This window comes from Pelophylax lessonae (assembly GCF_965119305.1).
Source record: "Pelophylax lessonae genome assembly, chromosome: 11".
Lineage (NCBI taxonomy): Eukaryota > Metazoa > Chordata > Amphibia > Anura > Ranidae > Pelophylax > Pelophylax lessonae.
Window position 1 is genome coordinate 179,379,888 of NC_138778.1, and position 21,208 is coordinate 179,401,095.

General features: G+C 48.6%; 1 protein-coding gene across 3 annotated transcripts in view; it reads left to right on the forward strand.

The window, feature by feature from the left end:
* Window positions 1-538: 538 nt before the first annotated feature.
* The window catches only part of GPATCH8 (G-patch domain containing 8), a 149,977-nt gene continuing 129,307 nt past the window's right edge, over window positions 539-21,208 (forward strand). For all 3 annotated transcript variants that reach the window (XM_082273022.1, XM_082273020.1, XM_082273021.1), the window contains exon 1: window positions 539-680. In XM_082273022.1, coding sequence (XP_082129148.1) covers window positions 633-680 — 48 coding nt within the window. In that variant the 5' untranslated portion in view covers window positions 539-632. The remainder of the gene's footprint in view (window positions 681-21,208) is intronic.

A 21,208-nucleotide genomic window follows, 5' to 3' on the forward strand; every position in this document is an offset into this window, starting at 1 on the left:
GGAGGAATTGACTGCCTGCACAGAGTCCTGACCTCAACCCGATAGAATACCTTTGGGATGAATTAGAGCAGAGACTGTGAGCCAGGCCTTCTTGTCCAACATCAGTACCTGACCTCACAAATGCGCTTCTGGAAGAATGGTCAAACATTCCCATAGACACACTCCTAAACCTTGTGGACAGCCTTCCCAGAGGAGTTGAAGCTGTTATAGCTGCAAAGGGAGGGCCAACTCAATATTGAACCCTATGGACTAAGACTGGGGTGCCATTAAAGGTCATGTGTGTGTAAAGGCAGGTGTCCCAATACTTTTGATAATATAGTGTACGGTGGTGACCCATCCGCCATGCTGGGTGATCTCTGCGCGCTGCCCCTCCTCTCCAGGACCGCCTACTCCTCGCTGCATAAAAATACCAGCCAATCACACAACTAATATACTTTGACATCAGGAAAGGAGGGGCGAATCAAAGAAGGAGGAGAGGCAGGGCAGAAAATGGGGCGGTGCTGTTGTTGCACGCATAACGTGACTGAGGGAAAGTGCGTGGTCCCGTTCTGGGGGAGGAGATTTTCTCTGCGTCCTGTGACGAGTGGGCGGAGTGTGATGTACGCGATCCTGGTTCCCGCAGACGCAGGAAGATGGCCGCGGATAGATTCTCCCGGTTTAACGAGGACCGAGACTTTCAGGTGCGGGGTGGGATAGCGGGACCTGGGGGAGGGGCGGCGGGAAGTCAGGCGATGCAGGAAAACCAGGATGTATTATATTGAGAGGCGGGGCGGGGGCCGAGGGGAGACACCCTTCCCCCACACTGTGACCCCGGAGATCAGGGACTCCTCCGTACTCCCCTCCCTGCTCTGCTTCACCTTATATGAACCCAACCTGCTGTACACAGGCTCCTCCCACTGAGACCACTGACCCCGCCCTCTGTATACCAGACCCCCATCACCCCCCAAATCCTCTGTGTACCAGACCCCCCCCAAATCCTCTGTGTACCAGACCCCCCCCCCAAATCCTCTGTGTACCAGACCCCCCCCCCCCAAATCCTCTGTGTACCAGACCCCCCCCCCCCCAAATCCTCTGTGTACCAGACCCCCCCCAAATCCTCTGTGTACCAGACCCCCCCAAATCCTCTGTGTACCAGACCCCCCCCCCCAAATCCTCTGTGTACCAGACCCCCCCCCCCAAATCCTCTGTGTACCAGACCCCCCCCCCCAAATCCTCTGTGTACCAGACCCCCCCCCCCCAAATCCTCTGTGTACCAGACCCCCCCCCCCAAATCCTCTGTGTACCAGACCCCCCCCCCAAATCCTCTGTGTACCAGACCCCCCCCCCAAATCCTCTGTGTACCAGACCCCCCCCCCCCCCAAATCCTCTGTGTACCAGACCCCCCCCCCCCCAAATCCTCTGTGTACCAGACCCCCCCCCCCCAAATCCTCTGTGTACCAGACCCCCCCCCCCAAATCCTCTGTGTACCAGACCCCCCCCCCCAAATCCTCTGTGTACCAGACCCCCCCCCCCCCAAATCCTCTGTGTACCAGACCCCCCCCAAATCCTCTGTGTACCAGACCCCCCCCCCCCAAATCCTCTGTGTACCAGACCCCCCCCCCCAAATCCTCTGTGTACCAGACCCCCCCCCCAAATCCTCTGTGTACCAGACCCCCCCCCCCCAAATCCTCTGTGTACCAGCCCCCCCCTCAAATTCTCTGTGTACCAGCCCCCCCCCCAAATCCTCTGTGTACCAGCCCCCCCCCAAATCCTCTGTGTACCAGAACCCCCCCCCAAATCCTGTGTACCAGAACCCCCCCCCCCAAATCCTCTGTGTACCAGAACCCCCCCCCCCAAATCCTCTGTGTACCAGAACCCCCCCCCCCAAATCCTCTGTGTACCAGAACCCCCCCCCCAAATCCTCTGTGTACCAGACCCCCCCCCCAATCCTCTGTGTACCAGACCCCCCCCCCAAGTCCTCTGTGTACCAGACCCCCCCCCCAAGTCCTCTGTGTACCAGACCCCCCCCCATCCTCTGTATACCAGACCCCCCCCCCATCCTGTGTACCAGGCTCCCTCTCCTCTGTATACCAGACCCCCATCACCCCCCCCCCATTCTCTTTATACCAGCTGCCTGACACCTTCCCTCCCCCCTTCCTCTGTATACCAGCTGTCCGACACCCCCTCCCCGTCCTCTGTATACCAGACCTCTGTATTATCATCATCTGTGTATACACCTGATACTCCAGTGTCAGTATATCGGATACCTGACACCGTCATCCCATCTATATCTACACACCAGATACCTGACACCGTGTACACACATTTGTACTGAATCTCCTCTTCTGTGCTCCCCCCCCCCCCCCCATCCTGTGTGTAGACTACCCACTCTCTACTTACCCCCCCCCCCCCCGTTCTGTGTGTGTGTGTGGACTATTTCCCCCCCCGTCCTGTGTATGGACTACCCCACCCCCCCCCCCCCCCCAGAGCGGTAGTCCCAGGTCTTCCTTTCACTGGTATCTGCACCTATCAGGAACATGGTATCCTCTTCATCTGGCACACTTTGTAGACCAATAGCCAACTGTGTACTTTGTGCAAGATGATCGGCCGAAGGTTTTCTTTGTGTAGAGTTGGTAGCCAGATTTGTACGGGGTTGGCAGATTTGTTGGCGTACTGGAAAAGTTACTGTCACCTGCTCTGTAAGGTTGCTGAGATCGTTTATATATCCAAGAAAAGGAGCTCCACACTTCAGGGGTTTCCTGTGTACGGTCCTGCTAAGGGTACGTGATATTCTGATCTTGTGGGGAGGACGGTTCCCCCGTGAACAAAGCCAACTCCATACAGAAGGGGTTGATATGGAGAAGCCTGACCTCAGCCCTATTGAACACCTTTAAGCCCCGTTCACACTAAGGCGACCTGGTCGCCTCACAGGTCGCCGCAGGTCGCCTTCCATAGGGAAGCTGCGGACCCGTTCTAATAGGAGCGACACAAGTCACTCCGACTTAGAAAAAGGGTCAGGAACTTCTTTGGGGCGACCAGAAGGCAACCGCCATAGACTTCAATGTTATGAAGTCCGTGGCGGCCGCTCCGAGGTCGCGGCGCGCTGCTCGCACCGCGACCTCGGAGGTCGCCCCTGGAAGTAGCGTCGCCTGCATGTGAACGGGGACTGAGGATGAATTGGAATGCTGATTGCAAGGCAGATCCTCTCATCCAACATCACTGATACTGAACCAAATAAATGTTTTTTTGGCTGAATAAACACAAATCGCCACAAAATCCAGAATCTGGTGGGGCCTGTCAGAGCCACGTCCATGTTGATGTGTGACGATCACATATGAGGATGATGATCGTGTCCACAAACGTCTGACCGTCCCGTGTACACAGTTGATTCTCTTTTGAATGTAACAATCTGTAAGTATACTATACAGCAGGGATATGCAAACTGTGGCCCTCCAGAAGCTGCAGAACTACAAGTCCCATGAGGCATAGCAAGACTCTGACAGCCACAAGCATGACACCCAGAGGCATGATGGGAGTTGTAGTTTTGCAACAGCTGGAGGGCCACAGTTTGCATATCCCTGCTGTACAGAGTAGCTCAGTTTCCTGGTCTAATTTTTTGTATGAGTCGTAGAGAAGGGAAAAAAACGTTCCTCTTGTGTTGGGCCTGTAGCAGGGACGGCTGCTGGGATGACGGTGTTGGGACACATGACTTTCTTTTGAGGCCAGCAAATACAATATAAAAGGAACCTTCGTACGGCACAAGGATGCTGTGTCCAGATTTAATATTTTGTAGACCTGGACACATTGCAGCCTCAGGGCCACATCTTGCCCATCGCTGTCCCTGTTTGGTGTACGATGCCTCTCTGATAGCGGTGCACCAAAATGAAAATTCCAGAACAGAAAATTCGGGATGCGTTTTGACGGAAACTGAAATGGTAAAAATGTTTTTTTTTTCTTGTTTGATGGACACCGCTCCTAATCTTCTTAACCATTGGGTTATACTGCCCCCTATAGGCGTAGGACACTAGGCAGAATAAGTCTGGCTACGCCTATGTGGCAGTCCCAGGTTCTATACTCCCTCTCTCTGCTATAGGTACTCAGTTTTTTTTTTTTCTGCCTAGTCAGTAAGAACCTAGTTCCTTGCTGGGCTCTCTGGTCCTGGCAATTTTTTCTTTTTAGATAGATTTTATTTTTTTCCTGTGAGATCTACAATCATTTGCTGGACTGGGTGATTGGCTGGATAATCCAGATCCAGTGGTTACCCCAGTCTGGCCAGCGAGCGCGTGCAGATCTCAGCTCCGCACTAGGTCGACCACGGCAAAACCCCACTGGTCACAGGCTGGCCTGCGAGGGCGCATATGACCAGGTCTCGGCCCAAGTCGCATCATTCTTCCTGCCCGACAGCCCCCCCCCCTTCGCTGGTGAGGGGTTCTGCCTGGAGCGGTGCTCATCTGGTTCCTGCTATCTGGTACCCCTGGAGGGTTTTGGGGTGGATAAGGGCCCCTCCTTGGGACTGTCGGACCCCTGGGTTCCCCTCCTTTCTGACAGGCACCCCCCCCCCCTCCACTTATGCTGTGTGGGTGGTCTGGTCCACCTTCTAGGGTGGGGGCAGGGCACTATGCTGGCGATTGGGGAGGGGGGGGGTGCGCCACCAGCGACTGAACGATCAGCTGTACAGGGGGGTGTGCTGCCAACGATGGGGGGGGGGGTTGCACTTGGTGGGGGCTCCTGCCTGGGTCTGTCCTTGAAGCTTAGGGATCCCTCCTGGGAGCCTAGTGGTGCCGAGCCGAGCTGCCATTTTGTTGTAGCCTGTGTGCTCAATGCACAGCGGCCATGTTTTAGTCCGGTGGCCATTTTTCAGTGGTTTGCTATTCAAAATAGCGGCAGACATTACAGCGGAGTGATTTCACTGGTGGTAGCCCCTCCTCATCTCTTAGTGTTGACTCCTGGATCTTTTTACTTCTTGATCGCCGTGCGTGGAGTGCAGATTATCCTGGTGCCGGTTTCTGCTGGGTGGTGAGTATTCTCTAGGGCAGTGATGGTGAACCTTGGCACCCCAGATGTTTTAGAACTACATTTCCCATGATGCTCAACTACACTACAGAGTGCATGAGCATCATGGGAATTGTAGTTCCAAAACATCTGGGGTGCCAAGGTTGGCCATCACTGCTCTAGGGCCTCTGCTTTACGAAACTTTATAATGTTTGGGGGTTCGAAGTTATTTTCCAGCAAAAAAATCTGATTGTTACACGTAAACCGTGCCAGAAAAGGAGCGGTCTGAAAGTGGGATAGAGAGGCACAATGACATCTGATGCAGACATGTTGCAGATATTACTGTTATTTGTAAGAAATATATTGATCACATTTTTGATTAAAAAATGTTAAGTGTACTGTATTACAGTAGGGTATTGGGATAAAAATATAGCAAATAATGGGTTCATGATAAAAATGTACAAAAGTCTCCATATGTCCTTCCAAAAAAAATGTTCCAATTATTGAGGCAGGCCAATTGGCTCTCGTTCACTCTTTATTCGGTTTTGAATTAGTCTGACTTCATCTGAAATCACACGATTTCAGAGCTGCATGTCAGTGTGACTTTGAAGGCATCTGTGCGGCTTCATACAGATATCTATGCAAGACGCATGCAAAATCGCCAAAAGTAGTGCAGGAACTACTTTTTCAAATCTGTGCGGCGTCACATCAATTTGAACACGGCCATTGCTGACCAATAGAGTGTGACTTGTCATGTAATTTGACCTGTCAAATCGATGACAAGTCGCTCCAATGTGAGTGGCTAATAGAGTTATTGTCGAGTTAAGCCCCGTACGCACGCATCGATTATTGGCCGGGAATTTTCGGCCAACGTCCGATCGGCCGATTGTTGGCTTGTTAGTATGAAGCTTCCGACAACCGACTCCAGATTTTTTTTCGGCCGAAAAAAAAATCTGGTTTGCAGGCTATAAAATTTTTGTTGGCAGTCAACAGAACGGCCGATTTTCCGTCAGTCAGTACAGATTTCGGCAGACAAAAATCAGATGAGCAAGACTGGGCATGCTCAGAGAAGAAAAAACACACAGAGTAAACCAGAACATGACATCACTTCTGAAGATGGTTGTTGTTGGGCGAGAAAATTTGTGTGCAGTCTAGGCACATTCCAACCAACAAAACACCACTGGACAAATCGGTCGGCCGATAATCGCTGCGTGTGTACGAGGCATTACTTGCAACCTACTAGTGCTGTGAAATTTGGTCTGACCTCAGGTAATTTATTTATTATTTCAGGTACTTGTATAGCGCTGTCAATTTACGCAGTGCTTTACATATACATTGTACATTCACTTCAGTCCCTGCCCTCAAGGAGCTTACAATCTAAGGTCCCTAACTCGCATACATACACAGTAGGGCCAATTTTATACAGGATCCGAATAACCTACCAGCATGTCTTTGGAGGTAATTAAAGAGGAACTTCACCCAGCTATGGGAAAACTAAACGTCAGCAGCTGAAAGTAGCCCCTGGAATTTGGTGCGCTTCATTATTCGTAGGGCTTCTGATCTTCTGTGCCGCCATCTTGCATTCAGGAGCCGGCTGTCCCTTTCTTATCACTCGCAGCCGCCCCCTTCTGCACAAACACAAGATCAAGGACTGCAGGGAGACTGGTTCTGTATCTCCCTGAGATGTGCGATGTAGCTGTGGGCGGTCCAGAGTATATGATTGTCACCTAGGCAAGGAATGAAGGAGTGGGAGCTAGTGCCAGCAAAAAAGGTACCCCCTTCCCAAAAAAGCAATTGTAACAGACTGGGGGTGGAGGGAGAGATTGATGCGGAGTTATTTTTGGGCAAAGGTCCTCTTTAGGGTGTAACTGTTTACCACATGAACAAGGTGTCTAAGGCCCCTTTCACTTTTGTGCGACTTCAAAGTCACGCGATTTACCGCGATTTTGACTGGGCTTGAATGTCTTTGGCCTCAAAATCGTGCCAAAGTAGTGCAGGGACTACTTTGAAGTCGGTGCAACTTCAAGTCGCACAGATATAATTGGGGCTCATTGAAAATAATGGAAAATGACTTGTCATGCGATTTTGAGGTCCAAAATCGTGGGACAAGTCGCACTAGTGTGAAAGGGGCCTAAATTGCTCTTGGCAGATGAGATTTCATTGGTGGGGTCAGCCGCTAATGCTAGGAACCAGAGATGAGCTTGGGCATGTTCAGACACCATTCCGAATGGAGTAACCTGAGCTATCCCGCCGGGAAGCTGGTAAAGCTGACTGCCAACCATAGGAAGAGGAGGCCTCAATCGCCGCCCTGCAATCACACGTATATACATCCTTTGCATAGGTGTGGTGCCAGGCAGTCCATTAGTCTAGGATGGTATGTCCGGTCTCATGATTGTTGTAAAAGACCAATTTTGGGATATACATTATTTGATCGTGGTACTGCAATATGCCCACTTGGAGATACCCGTTATAATACCCACCACATACATCCAAGGTCATACTGCTTAATATCATTTAGAATAACGCCACAGTTTGCTTCGGTAGTCCAATAGGTGCTTCCTATACCTGTGAATGTACAGGGGTCAGGGGGCCGGACACAGCAGGTGCGGTAGGTGGCTATATCGGAAGTTTCAGCAGTTGCACTATGCGGCAGGTGGGCATAGGCTTCATTTACACATTGAGTCGCTATACATGCCGGACCTTATCTTTTAAGGGGGTAGCTAGATTTGTACCTGGGGTAGAAGGGTGAGGGAGCATACTGAGGGGAGAGGGGTGGTCCAGGGCATTTGGAGTGGGGGGGGGGGTGGTGATCCTGGGTGTGTTGTGGGGAGGAGCGGGGTCCTGGGTGTGTTGTGGGGAGGAGGAGGATCAGGGGTGACCTATGTGATGTTGGGGGCACATCCTGAGCGTGTGCGGGGTTTTCCTCTGCCACATTGATATATTATGTCCACTCAATTCAATTATTTTTGAATTGGTAGCCTTTGTAGGTGCATTTTCCTTGTGTGGTGCCAGAAAATGCCTTCACTGCTGGCTTTTACAGCTTTCCAGGACGATTTGGACTACTGCACAAACATGCTTGAGCTTATACCTACTAGGAACAACTGCATTTAGGTGGGTACACTACCTTTTTGGATGGCAAATTGCATAAAAACAGATGTTGTGTGGGCCAAAATGGGAGGAATATCAAGGGGAGACTCGCTATTTCCTCTGGATGCCAGAACTGTTCTACTTAATCCTATTCAGTAACCTTTTATTTACCTTGGGTGTGCATTTTGGCTTATGCGTTTCGAGGGTGATTTCTCTTCCTGCATGCTAGTAAGCCATTAAAATGGTAGTAAACGGTTATACCTACAGGTAAGCCTATAATGAGGCTTACCTGTAGGTACTGTAAATTCTCCTAAACTTGGAAGTTTAGGAGATATTAAGAGTGCATGCGCTCTGAAAGTCCAGCTACAGTGCAGAATCTTTAGAGCCGGTGCTGTAAACTGCGGCTCCTGCGTGCATTGTGCCCCTGGCCACTCATGTAGCTGGAGGCCTTGAACCTGGAAGGAAGACCTGGAGAAAGATGGAAGCCCTCTCAGCAGTGACAGCACGGTGCTGAAGGGCCTCGTTTTTGAGGTGAAGCCTCATAGACACGCAATGATTATCGGCCGTCTTTTGTCCAGTGTTGTGTTGGTTGAAAAGTGCTCTAGACTACACACGAATTTTCTCGGCCAGCAACAACCAACTTCAGAAGTGATGTCATGTTCTGGTTTACTTTCCGTGTGTTTTTTCTTCTCTGAGCATGCCCAGTCTTGCTCATCTGCCGAAATCTGTACTGACTGACGAAAAATTGTCCGTTGTGACGGCCAACAAAAATTTTATAGCATGCACACCAGATTTTATTCGGCCGAAAAGTTGCAGTTGGTTGTCGGAAGTATCATACTAACAAGCCGAAAATCGGACGTTGGCCGAAAATTCACGGCCAACAATCGTTGCGTGTGTACGAGGCTTGAGTCTCCCATAATTTGCTACATGCAATGCATACTAGCACATTATGACTTTGCCTTGCAGGGGATTGGAGACTACTGGGGGTATTGGTTAATCTAAGTACATTGAGGGCTACAAAGAAACTACCATGTGTACAGATTACACCCAAGCAAATCTTAAGCAGCACTTGCGCATGTTTGTGCACTTTATAACACGCAATGCACTTTGTATTGGTCGTCCGTGTGTAAAAACACGACGAACGTTCAAATATATAACATGCATTTTTATGTGTTTCAATCGCTTTTAAAGGGAACACTTGCATTAAAATACATAGGTGTGAACATACACTGTTAGACCTCAGTAAGTAACATTTGTACTGTCATGTGCTGTGTTATCAGATTGATTCTGTCATGGGATAATGGGGGAGAAACTGTAAAAAAATGGGATAAACTTTGTTGTGCGTTTTACAGCGCTCCAAAATATCGCTAATCTCTGCCAAAAACTGTGTGCACCTAAATGAAATGATTAATGGTATACGGATGATATGGAGTGTTCACACCCTCTGGGCCCTGCAACTTGTGTCTCTGACTTTGGCATGTGGTGAACCTCCCAGTGATATGTAACTGACTGCAGAGTTACTCCATGCTGTTGGAATGAGTACTTGGATGTGCTGCTCATTGCCCCCAGGGTTAACCCTTACTCCAAATGAGCATTGATAGTAATGTGCTGATCAGTTGGATTTATTGCTGGTGTGTGTAAAGGCAAACCCCCCCCCCCCTTTTTTTTTTTTTTCGGTCTGTGATCCCAATGGGGGAGATTTAACTCTTTATCCTGGGGAGTGAAACAAAATGAGGCAATGCACGTGCTATATTTAGTGACGCTGCAGTGGTGCTGTCTATTTCGGGTGGCACCATAGTGACTAAGGCAACAAACATGCATTGCAGAACCTGGCCATGCACTATAGTGCAATGTCTTACTTTGAGATGTTTTGGTGCATCAGAAGCCATTGGCTTTAAATCGATCGTAATATCCGCGTTTTCACTTGTAGCCACAGGTAAACTTATTAGGACTATGAATCTCCTAAACTTGTGCTGTTTAGGAGATATTCAGTTGTAGCAGATGGTGACAGGGCGTGACAAATTTTGCAAGTTAGGGGCCATTGTCACACTTTGAATGACAAGGCCTTATGAACACAGGGCGTTTTTGCAGCTGCTTTTAGGAGCATCAGAAGTTTTTTTTATTTTTTATTTGCAGCTTAAAAACGCCCCTCCATGGTATTTTATGGCCTCATGCACACAGACGTTTTGAAGCTGTAAGTGGCATAGGTTTTTTTCAAGCTGCAAAAAAAAAAAAAACACGGGGCCAGTGCGTTCTGAGGATCGGCGTTACAGCTATAAAAACGTCTGCCGCCGCTAGACGTTGCTTATACAGTGTTGTGTTTTTTTTTTTTTTTTCAAAATGGGCTCCCATTGGCCTGTCATGCATCGTCGGGTGACAACACAAGGGGGCGGGGTCTTCAGGTGACATCACCGGGGGTGGCCACACCCCACAGCTATGTAAGAAGCCGCAAAGAGTGGCGCTAGCATAATCACAGGAGACGTCGGAGGAGGACCAGATTGGCAGTGTAGACCAGAGGAAGATTTTTATTTTTTTTTTTTAATAAAGAACTTCTCCAAACCGTCTCTTGTCATTATTTACGCTGCCTTTTTTGTGGTGAATAGGTAGGGTTACAATGTACCCCATACTCATTCACATGTGGGCCGGGAACTGGGGCCCTCCTTGTTCCAGGGGGTGTCCAGATTCCGATAAGTTCCATGCCCGCAGCCCCCACACAACCACTGCCCAGGGTTGTCAAGAAGAGGCCCTTGTCCTCATCAACATGGGGACAAGATGGTTTGGGGTGGGGGGGTGCAGAGCACCCTTGCCCCAAAGCACTAACCTCCCCATGTTGAGGGCGTGTGGCTTGGTATGGTCCATGAGGGGGTGGGACCGCTCCCCTTGTCCCCTCCCATTCCCTGACCTGCCAGACTGCATGCTCGGATAAGGATCTGGTATGAATTTCAGGGGAGGAGACCCTGCGTCGTGTTTTTTTTTTTTTTTTTTTTGCGCATGTGGCTCCCCTCAAAATCCATACCAGACCCAAAGGGCCCAGTATGGAATCTGGGGGGGGACCCCCATGCCGTGTTTTTTTTTTTCTCCCATTTTGGCGTGGAGTCCCCCCCCCCCCCCCCCCCCGTGGAGTCAAGATCCCCAGAGTGCAAGTCGCACCACATGTCGTCTGATCATCATGATCAGACTTGGATGCGGTTTCTATTCAAATCAGTGGGCTTAAAGCCGTATCAAAGACGGCTCATAGGCAACCATTGATTTTTGCAGAGGCAGAAAAATGCTGCTAAAAGCTAACGAGGCTAAACGCCCATTAACGCCAATGGTAGAAGCTACTAAAAGCGCATTTTTACGGCTGCTTTTTCTGGCGTCGGTAGTGGCTCTGCAGCTTGTTTTTCTTTTAACGCCCTGTGTGCATGAAGCCCAATTGCAATCGTATGATATTTTTATTCATATGATCATTCATATTATTTTTTTACACACATAGAGCTCTCTTTTGGTGGTGGTTAACCACTATGTTTTTTATTTCTTAATATACATGATACATGAAAGACCGGAAACTTTTGCAAATAAGTAATTTTTTTGGCTTTGCTGACGGGCCTGGCCCCGGCTCTGGGCTGTCCAGACCCAACTCGGAGCCACAGTCGGAGCTTATGGGGTGGGGGGTATCCAGCTTGGGGCCATTGCTAAGCCCGTTCAGCACCACTGGTTCCTGCTCCAAGGTGAGGCTGAGTCTCCCCAGACAGCCTGGCCTGGTCCAAAGCCTAGTGATCCTATAGGAGGAGACACCGCCATGGTGTCACCGAGAGCCGCCTAGGGTTCATTTCCTGCCAGGGGTTCCAATCTTCCCCTGACCCACCTTTCCTACCTCCATACAGCCCAGCATCTCTTCTAACCTGCTCTTCAGTCCCACCTTTCTCCTCCTTTAACCCGCCATTGTCGCTCCCTACCCCTGGCCTCTTTTATCTGCGCACGTACACACGAGACACCATGATGCCTGGCGATAACAGGATTGGCGTTTTGTTCCGCGATGCCTCTTTAATACTCTCGTTGTTAACCCCCCCCACCCTGTATGCTGCTGGGGTGCTCCAATGCCCAGGCACCACGTCACCATTGTGCCTGGGGTGGTGATGTTACCGGCGCATGTGCAATGCACTCCATATTGACAACACGCTGAGTGTATCGTCTGTTCAGAGTTCTGTGTTGTGATCGTGACTCCAGGTGCGGGCATGACATTGCAGCTTCTCCATTCAAATGGCTGGGGAGAGTGAACCCAGGAGGACTGTATAGGGATTACAAGGTTGTCCCTGTACAATTCAGGCACTTGCCCTCCTTGCTTTGATAAATGGAGATTACAGAATGTATTGATGAGTACAGAGCTGTATTTGATTCTCTTGTCTCCATGGAGTTCATCGAAGTATCAGGGCAATGCTCTTTACTGATCTCTGGCCTCTGGTTATGTAATGTTTACTCCATCTTCCTGTCCTGGAGATTTGTAAACAAAGCCTTCCAGACAACAAGACTCTTCAGTTGGCTTCAATCCCTCCTCCCAGCATTTGTTTGTTACATTTAGCCCACATCCGTTCATCTTTGTCATTTTATGTCTTGTGATTTCACAATCTGCTCTTGAATTTTAACTTTTTTTTTTTTTCTAGTTTTGGATGGTGTGACGAGGGATTAGAACACAAGCCAGTTTATTCGCTGCCTGTGCCCACCTTAGGGGGATCACTCTCTATTAGGCCCCTTTCACACTTGTGCGACTTAAAGCGGTAGTATCCCGCTTTTTGACACTTTTACCTACAGGTAAGCCTATAATGAGGCTTACCTGTAGGTACAAATAATATCTCCTAAACCTGCACGGTTTAGGAGATATTTACAGTGCATGCAGCCGCTCGCGCGAGCGGCGCATGCGCTCTGAAGGGGGGGCTTTCAATTAGTGGCGTCATCACGGCTCTGGCCAATCACCGCGCCGGAGCCGACGAACCCAGAAGAGACGGCGAGGGATCATGGCAGCGCCCGCAGCGATGTCCGGGGGTCCGTGTCGGCGCTTCGTTCTAAGGTTCTAAGGTAAGTTACACATAATGGGCTAGTATGTGATGCATATTAGCTCATTATGCCTTTGTCTTGCAGGTTTATTTATTTTTTAGGGTTTACAACCGCTTTGTTGCGCGATTTTGCTGACGTGATTTTGACGCAACTCGAAGCAATGCCCATGTCTTTGGACCCTAAAATCGGCCAAAAGTTATGCAGGGACTACTGTGAAGTCGTTGCGACTTGAAGTCTTACAGATATGAACGGTACTCATTGGAAGTCGACTCGTCATGTGACTTTGCAGTCCCAAATCGCAGGACAAGTCGCACAAGTGTAAAAGGGGCCTTATTCGTACTGTTATTGGAAGTGAAAAATCTCAAATTTTGGGTTGTCACTTGAACAAGAGTAGAGGGGAAATCTTCTTCTAGTGGGTACACTAGATCTTTTGGCCCTGGTGACGCCCTAGAATTCCCTCAGTTTGGAGGGATTTCCTCACTTCCTATTTTGGCTATGGGAGAGGAAGTGTAGGGAAATCTCCCCAATGAGACAGAGCTGGCAAACAAATGTACAGGGGTTGTAACACTCACTCTATCCAAAATAGGTTATGCCTTGTTAGTGACGTTATAAGTCCAAACCTGCAGGTAGCCCATCCATTTTTTCATTTGCTTTAGTCTGTATTCCCACCTGAGTAGAGGGTATTCCTGTTTGATTCTGATCCTGGGGGTTTTACAAGCTTGGGCTCGGTTTCCACTAGTGCGACTTGCGGTGCGACTTGACTCATGTCAAGTCGCACAGCAAGTCAAAAGCCATTGTTTTCAATGGGGCCCGTTTCCACTGCCGCGGCTTCAGTTGCGGCGACTTCAAAAGTAGATCGTGCACTACTTTTGAGCTGTCTTCAGTGCGACTTCCCATATATATATATATATATATGTGTGTATGTGTATGTGTATGTGTATGACAAGTTTCACTGAAGCCGCAGTTTACTTTCGCTACGAAGTCGTGGTAGAAGTAGCACGACTTCGTAGCTGCACTAGTGGAAACCGAGCCTTCGTTTTTTGCACATGTATCCAGATTCAGCGTTTGTTTCCTGAGCTAGTCAAGGGAAGGAAAGGCGTTTTAAGAAAAGTTGAGAAGTTTTTCAGGCAGAAAAATGCATGCAAATGCGTGTGTTATGCTTTACAGATGCTTTAAGTCTATGGGGACAACACCGGAATATGCTATAAAAAAACAAATGTACTTTAGAAGCGTACAAGTGTGAACATTTGGAAAATGAGATTCTGCATGTTGATCCATAGCCAGGGTTAGTAAAACCTGAATAGTGTAATGGGTTCCCTGGCTCCAGGAAGAGTAAGAAGCTCCCAATTTATTTGAGCGCCGCCAATTTACACAGATACTATACTGTGTGACACACACACACACACACACACACACACACACACACACACACACACACACACACACATATATATATATATATATATATATATATATATATATATATATATATATATATACACACACACACTCTGTCACCGGCCACTACCGGGTTGGACCCCATTTTGCCTTCAGAACTGCCCTAATTCTTCGTGGTCTAGATTAAAAAAGGTGTTTGAAACATCCCTCAGAGATTTTGGTCCATAGTGATGGCATCCCACAGTTGCTGCAGATTTGTCGGCTGCACATCCATGATGGAAATCCTCCCACTCCACCACATCCCAAAGGTGCTCCATTGTATGAGATCTGGTGACTGGAGGCCATTGGAGTACAGTGACCTCATTGTCATGGTGAAGAAACCAGTGGTGCGATGATTGGAGCTTTGTGACATGGTGCATTATCCTGCTGGAAGGAGCCATCAGAAGATGGGGACACTGTAGTCATAAAGGGATGGACATGCTCAGCAACAATACTCAGGTCGGCCGTGGTGTTTTAAACATTGCTCAGTTGGTACAAAGGGACCTAAAGTGTGCCAGGAAAATATCCCCCCCACACCATTACACCACCAGCCTGAACTGTTGATATAAGGTAGGATGGATCCATGCTTTTATGTTTACGCCAAATTCTGACTCTACCATCTGATTGTCGCAGCTGAAATCGAGACTCATCAGACCAGGCAACGTTTTTCCAATCTTCTATTGTCCAATTTTGGTGAGCGAATTGTAGCTTCAGTTTCCTATTCTTAGCTGACAGGAGTGGCACCTGGTGTGGTCTTCTGCTACTGTAGCCCATCTGCTTCAAAGGTGCAATGTGTTCGTTCAGACTTCAGAGATGGTATTCTGCATACCTTGGTTGTAATAAGTGTTTGAGTTACTGTTGCCTTTCTATCAACTGGAACCGGTCTGCCCATTCTCCTCTGACATCAACAAGGCATTTCCATCCACACAACTGCCACTCACTGGATATTTTCTTTTCGGACCATTCTTTGTAAACCCTAGAGGTGATTGTACTTGAAAATCCCAGTAGATCAGCAGTTTTTTAAATACTCAGACCATCCCGTCTGGCACCAACAACCATGCCACGTTCAAAGTTGCTTAAATTCTCCTTTCTTTCCCATTCTGATACTTGGTTTGAACTTCAGCAAGTTGTCTGATTAGCAATTTGTATTTTACCAAACAATTAAACAGATGTTCCTAATAAAGTGGACGATAAGTGTATATATTAGTGATCGACTGATATCGGTTTTTCGTTTCCAATACCAATATTTTGGCCATTGAATATCGGTATCGGCCGATATTTTCGTACATTTAAAACCATTCTTTTTTTTTTTTTTTGCACTTGACCGGTACTATTGAGGAGGGATCTGGGTGTCTAAAAGACCCCAAACCCCTCCTCTGCACTTAAAAGTATTCAAAATGCCAAGTTTGGCTGTTTTGAATGCTGTCTTTTTTTTTTTCTTTAATCTGGCGCCGAATACCCGGAAGTGATGTCATGACATCACTTCTGGGTTTTTACATGGAGACCCGATCAGTGCCGACTGCGGCTTTGATGGGGTCTTCGGCGGTGTCCTGCCGAGGACAGTGGCCATGCAGGCTGGTTGTCCGGTGTTGTACCAAAACCAGGCACTCGGCTCTGATCGCAACTCCGCCTCTCTAGCCGTCTGCAATCCAGCTCCGCCTCCCCAGCTGAAATTAATTTTGCCCATCCAGCCTTCTGCACTCCAGCGGGATGGGAAACCGGGTGAGATGCGGAAGGCGGCGGGAGGGGAGGCGTTCCCTCTCGCTCCTTGTAATGACAGCCGAGCGGCTTCAGTTGCATCGGTTGTCATTACAAGACAGCTGACCATTGGCTATGGACGCCGGTATCAGGGGGATGTCTCTAGCTGCAGGCATCACTCCGGTACAAACACTTTCTGAAATATTGGCAATATCGGCCACCTTGGTGGCTTATTGTGATATATCGGAGAAAGTGTATATTGGCCCCGCTGATAATCGATGGATTCCCTAGTATATGTGTTTCTCTCGATCTCTGTGTGTACGTACGCAGTAGTCCTGGTTTGTTTATGACCATATTGGCATTGATTACATTAACATGGCCTGGCTGGTTAGATTGGGCAAAAACCTTGTTTCCATGCATCCCCCAGGCTTTCCAATCTTTTCTCAGGGGTGCAAATCAATGGCTTCTATTTTCGAGAGGGGGACAGGACAATGTCTAGAAAAGCCAGGGGTTCGGCAGAGTTCTCCACCCCCCATAACACTAAACCTATGAATGGCTGATTTGTCTAGGGGCTCCTTCAGACTGGTGTAGGAAGAAACGCAGGATCTTTGCAGCAGTTCAGGTTGTTAGTATGCTGTACGCATGTAGCGTTTGTGCTAATGACTTATTCAGGACTGTCATGTAAACGTCAATAGTCTGTAAGCAGTGGCAGTGCTTCCACTGGCTACACATTAATGACATGTCGGCTCTGAATGGTGGGGTGCATAACCGCATGTAAACGTGATCATCAATGATTTTATAATGTAAATAATGCTGGAAATGATACACATCTGTCTGAATCGGCCCATAGATTTGTGTATTACTGTGTACAAAACTGGACACTCTACTCTTCCGTATCCTGCGTTTTTTTACTTTTGGCATGGAAGAGCCCTAAACATGCATGTTAATGGAATAAAGTCCAATTGCCGTTTGATTATTGTAAGCTAACAGGCTATTTGTTTTGATATAGAATTATTAATATACAGGATTTATGTAGCACCAACAGTGTGTAGCTCTTTACAAAACAAAGGGACATAGTGCAATGCAGTTCAAGGCGAGGGAGTTGGAAGGACCCAGGTCATAGGAGCTTACAATCAATAAGGGCAGGGGGAAGACATCTAAATGGTAATGAGTTGATGAATTAGGCCATCACATTTCAGTTCTGTGGAGGCAGGACAGTCTTACCAGTTTATGGTAGGGAGTTCCGGAACATGGGAGAAGACTCTGGAGAAGTCCTGGAGATTATAAGGAAGCTGGAAAGCAGAATGTCGTGGGAGAACGGTTTGGATGATTGAATCATGGCAAACATCTCACTTCCTACTCACTTCCGTTCTTAAATCTTAGTTAACACAATAACGGTTCTGACAGAGCAGACTTGTCAGCAGGAAGAACACCCACAAAATGATCGGTTGTGTAGAATTTTCCTCAGCTGTGCCCAGGGGGAGAAACAACGCTGTGACTTGCTGCTATGGAGCTGATTTATCAGACCGACGTTGTGGATCTCGGCAGCCTTTTTCCATTAAAGGCTCATGCACACTGCTGCGTGCGTATCTGGAATTTGTATGGCTCTGATCGCAGTCGTATCTCATGCCATGAGAATATGCATGCTGGCCTGTTTGGTGTGCAATGTTTTGCGGGGTAAACTAAAACTAGAAAATTCTGTGTTCACATTCTTGTGTTCCTGTGTATGCATGTTAACATTTGGCAACCATTTGCATGTGTACAGCATACATGGATCCTATTGGCATCCACCACTGCTCAGGCCCTGGCTCCACCGACACTTTTTGCACACTATTGATATTTTACATGTCACCCCTGATTGAGTCATAGGAGGAGCATGCACAGAAGGACCTCAGTCTGCAGTGATTTAGAATCCGTCGTGGTAATTTAGGGTATGTGACACTGGCTACTCATTGTTCATCTTTGTCAGCCCTGAGTAGCAGCAGCACCCATATGTACACATATAAACAAGAAGCATACAGCAGATTTTCATAGGAGGCCATGTATGTACACATATAAACAAGAAGCATACAGCAGATTTTCATAGGAGGCCATGTATGTACACATATAAACAAGAAGCATACAGCAGATTGTCATAGGAGGCCATGTATGTACACATATAAACTAGAAGCATACAGCAGATTGTCATAGGAGGCCATGTATGTACACATATAAACTAGAAGCATACAGCAGATTGTCATAGGAGGCCATGTATGTACACATATAAACAAGAAGCATACAGCAGATTGTCATAGGAGGCCATGTATGTACACATATAAATTAGAAGCATACAGCAGATTGTTGCTGTCTCAAAGATCTTGCATAAAAACTATACACCCTGCAGGGGCATTCCCCCTTTGCAGCACAATCTTGACCAATTGGTTGTAATGAAGTGGCTGAAATGAATAATAAATCTTTGATCCATTTTACAATATGAACAGATATTTCAGATGGGAGTATGGATGTCGTGTTCAGATGAGCAGTCTGTAGCAGTGACAGTATGATGGTTGAACAGACTCTTTTGGCTTCAGGTGCTGCTGTTGCTTCTATTTGGAGAAGCTGTCGTTCGTCCTCAGCTGTTCACAAGTATGTCCCCTTTCCCAGTAATAGTTTTGGCGTGTCATGAAAATGAATGTCATCAAAGTGGATAGAGGATGACACGCAGCGTCCTTTCATTGTGCTATATGCTGTGACTTGTAAAGGAATACTTCCACTAAACATAGAAATGTACGTTTATTCTAGTGCTGGGCGCGCGGGGCTGTCTCCTGGGGTAGCGCGGAGCTGTCTCCTGGGGTAGCGCTTGGCGCGCGGAGCTGTCTCCTGGGGTAGCGCTTGGCGCGCGGGGCTGTCTCCTGGGGTAGCGCGGGGCTGTCTCCTGGGGTAGCGCTGGGCGTGCGGGGCTGTCTCCTGGGGTAGCGCGGGGCTGTCTCCTGGGGTAGCGCTGGGCGCGCGGGGCTTTCCCCTGGTGTAGCGCGGGGCTGTCTCCTGGGGTAGCGCTGGGCGTGCGGTGCTGTCTCCTGGGGTAGCGCGGGGCTGTCTCCTGGGGTAGCGCGGGGCTGTCTCCTGGGGTAGCGCTGGGCGCGCGGGGCTGTCTCCTGGGGTAGCGCTTTGCTGTCTCCTGGGGTAGCGCTGGGCGCGCGGGGCTGTCTCCTGGGGTAGCACGGGGCTGTCTCCTGGGGTAGCGCTGGGCGCGCGGGGCTGTCTCCTGGGGTAGCGCGGGGCTGTCTCCTGGGGTAGCGCTGGGTGCGTGGGGCTTTCCCCTGGTGTAGCGCGGGGCTGTCTCCTGGGGTAGCGCTGGGCTTTCCCCTGGTGTAGCGCGGGGCTGTCCCGACTTCCCATGGCATTCTCCTGCAGGATGCCCAACTTTCCAAATCTTTTTCTTCTGGTTCTCCGGAATCTGAAATTTTAGAAAATTCAGCCTGGTGTGTTTTCTGGTTTAAAGCTGAACTGCAACCTCCCCCTCAGTATACATGGTTGTATCAGCGCCTCTCCTGGATTGAAATAGCTTCCTCTGCTTTCACTGCACACTGTGAGCTTCTTGCTTTAGAAGCTGCGTTAAATCAGAAGGCCACCTTTAAGCCTGGTACACAACACTAAGTTTTATTTTTTTTCCGTGCAACCCGCTGTCGGCTCCAATTTGAGTCACTGTACCATTGATCCAACATTAGATCCACATAGCGATCTCCCCCTGCTGGGCTGTTATGTTCCCCCCCCTCCCATCAGAACACTCCGACCACCGCTCTCTGCCATTGGCTGAGGGCGCTGATCAGGAGTTTGTTGGCTATTGCTTTTCCAGCATGCATGACTGACAGAAGTTGGCCAGCTTCTGTCGGATAGACCAATGTACACACGGTCCGAATGTCAACCATTTATCTTTTTTATTTTTTTTAGGCAGCCAATGTCTGACATTCTGCTTATGTGTACCGGCTTAACATTAAATTCCTTATCTACAGGCATCCACGATCTAAGATTAACCTTTCTAGCTCTGTAAAGAAATCGCTAGGCATACTTCCTTTTTTCAGCCTGTCCGGTCGCACACTGAGCTGTCAGCGGCGGCTTCTGTGTGTGTGGGGGTGTGCAGAAGAAGCAGTGAACATCGGAAGCCCCATAGTAACTCTATGGGTAACGTCGCTCCCCATTCATTTCCCAGCCGTTGTCGGCTGTCTCCTCTGCAAAGCTTTCGCCGCTGGAGACCGGAGTGGCTTTAAAAAAGGTAAGTAATACTGATTTCTTCTTTACAGGGCTAGATAGGTCTTCGTTGGTGGATGCTTGTAGATTTAAGCCTCGTACACACGCACCGATTGTTGGCCGTGAATATTCGGTCAACGTCCGATCGGCCGATTGTCGGCTTGTTAGTATGATGCTTCCGACAACCGACTGCGACTTTTCGGCCGAACAAAATCTGGTGTGCATGCTATAAAATTTTTGTTGGCCGTCAACAGAACGGCCGATTGTTCCTCAGTCAGTACAGATTTCGGCAGACAAAAATGTGATGAGCAAGACTGGGCATGATCAGAAGAAAAAGACACGGAAAGTAAACCAGAACATGACATCACTTCTGCAGTTGGTTTCTGTCGGCCAAAAACAGTCCAGTGCAAGTCTAGAACACATTTCAACCAACACAACAACACTGGACAAAAGACGGCCGATCGGTCGGCCAACAATCGGTGCGTGTGTACGAGGCTTTAGAGGTTTTAGTGTTGGGGTGGACTTCTACTTTAAATCTGCATAGAACCTTTCTTATTTTTCTTAGCTCCTAGACATCCAGCATCACCTGGCCTGTCCCTTTTCATGTATTGGACTTCTGTTCTTACAAATCGAAATGCTCAGCAGGGTTTTACCACCCCCAACTTTAAGTGTGAACCAGCCCTAAGGGTGCCACTGCAGAATGTAACGAAGGGCTCATTCACATGATGGGCAGCAGTCATGGCTGCTCCTCTGA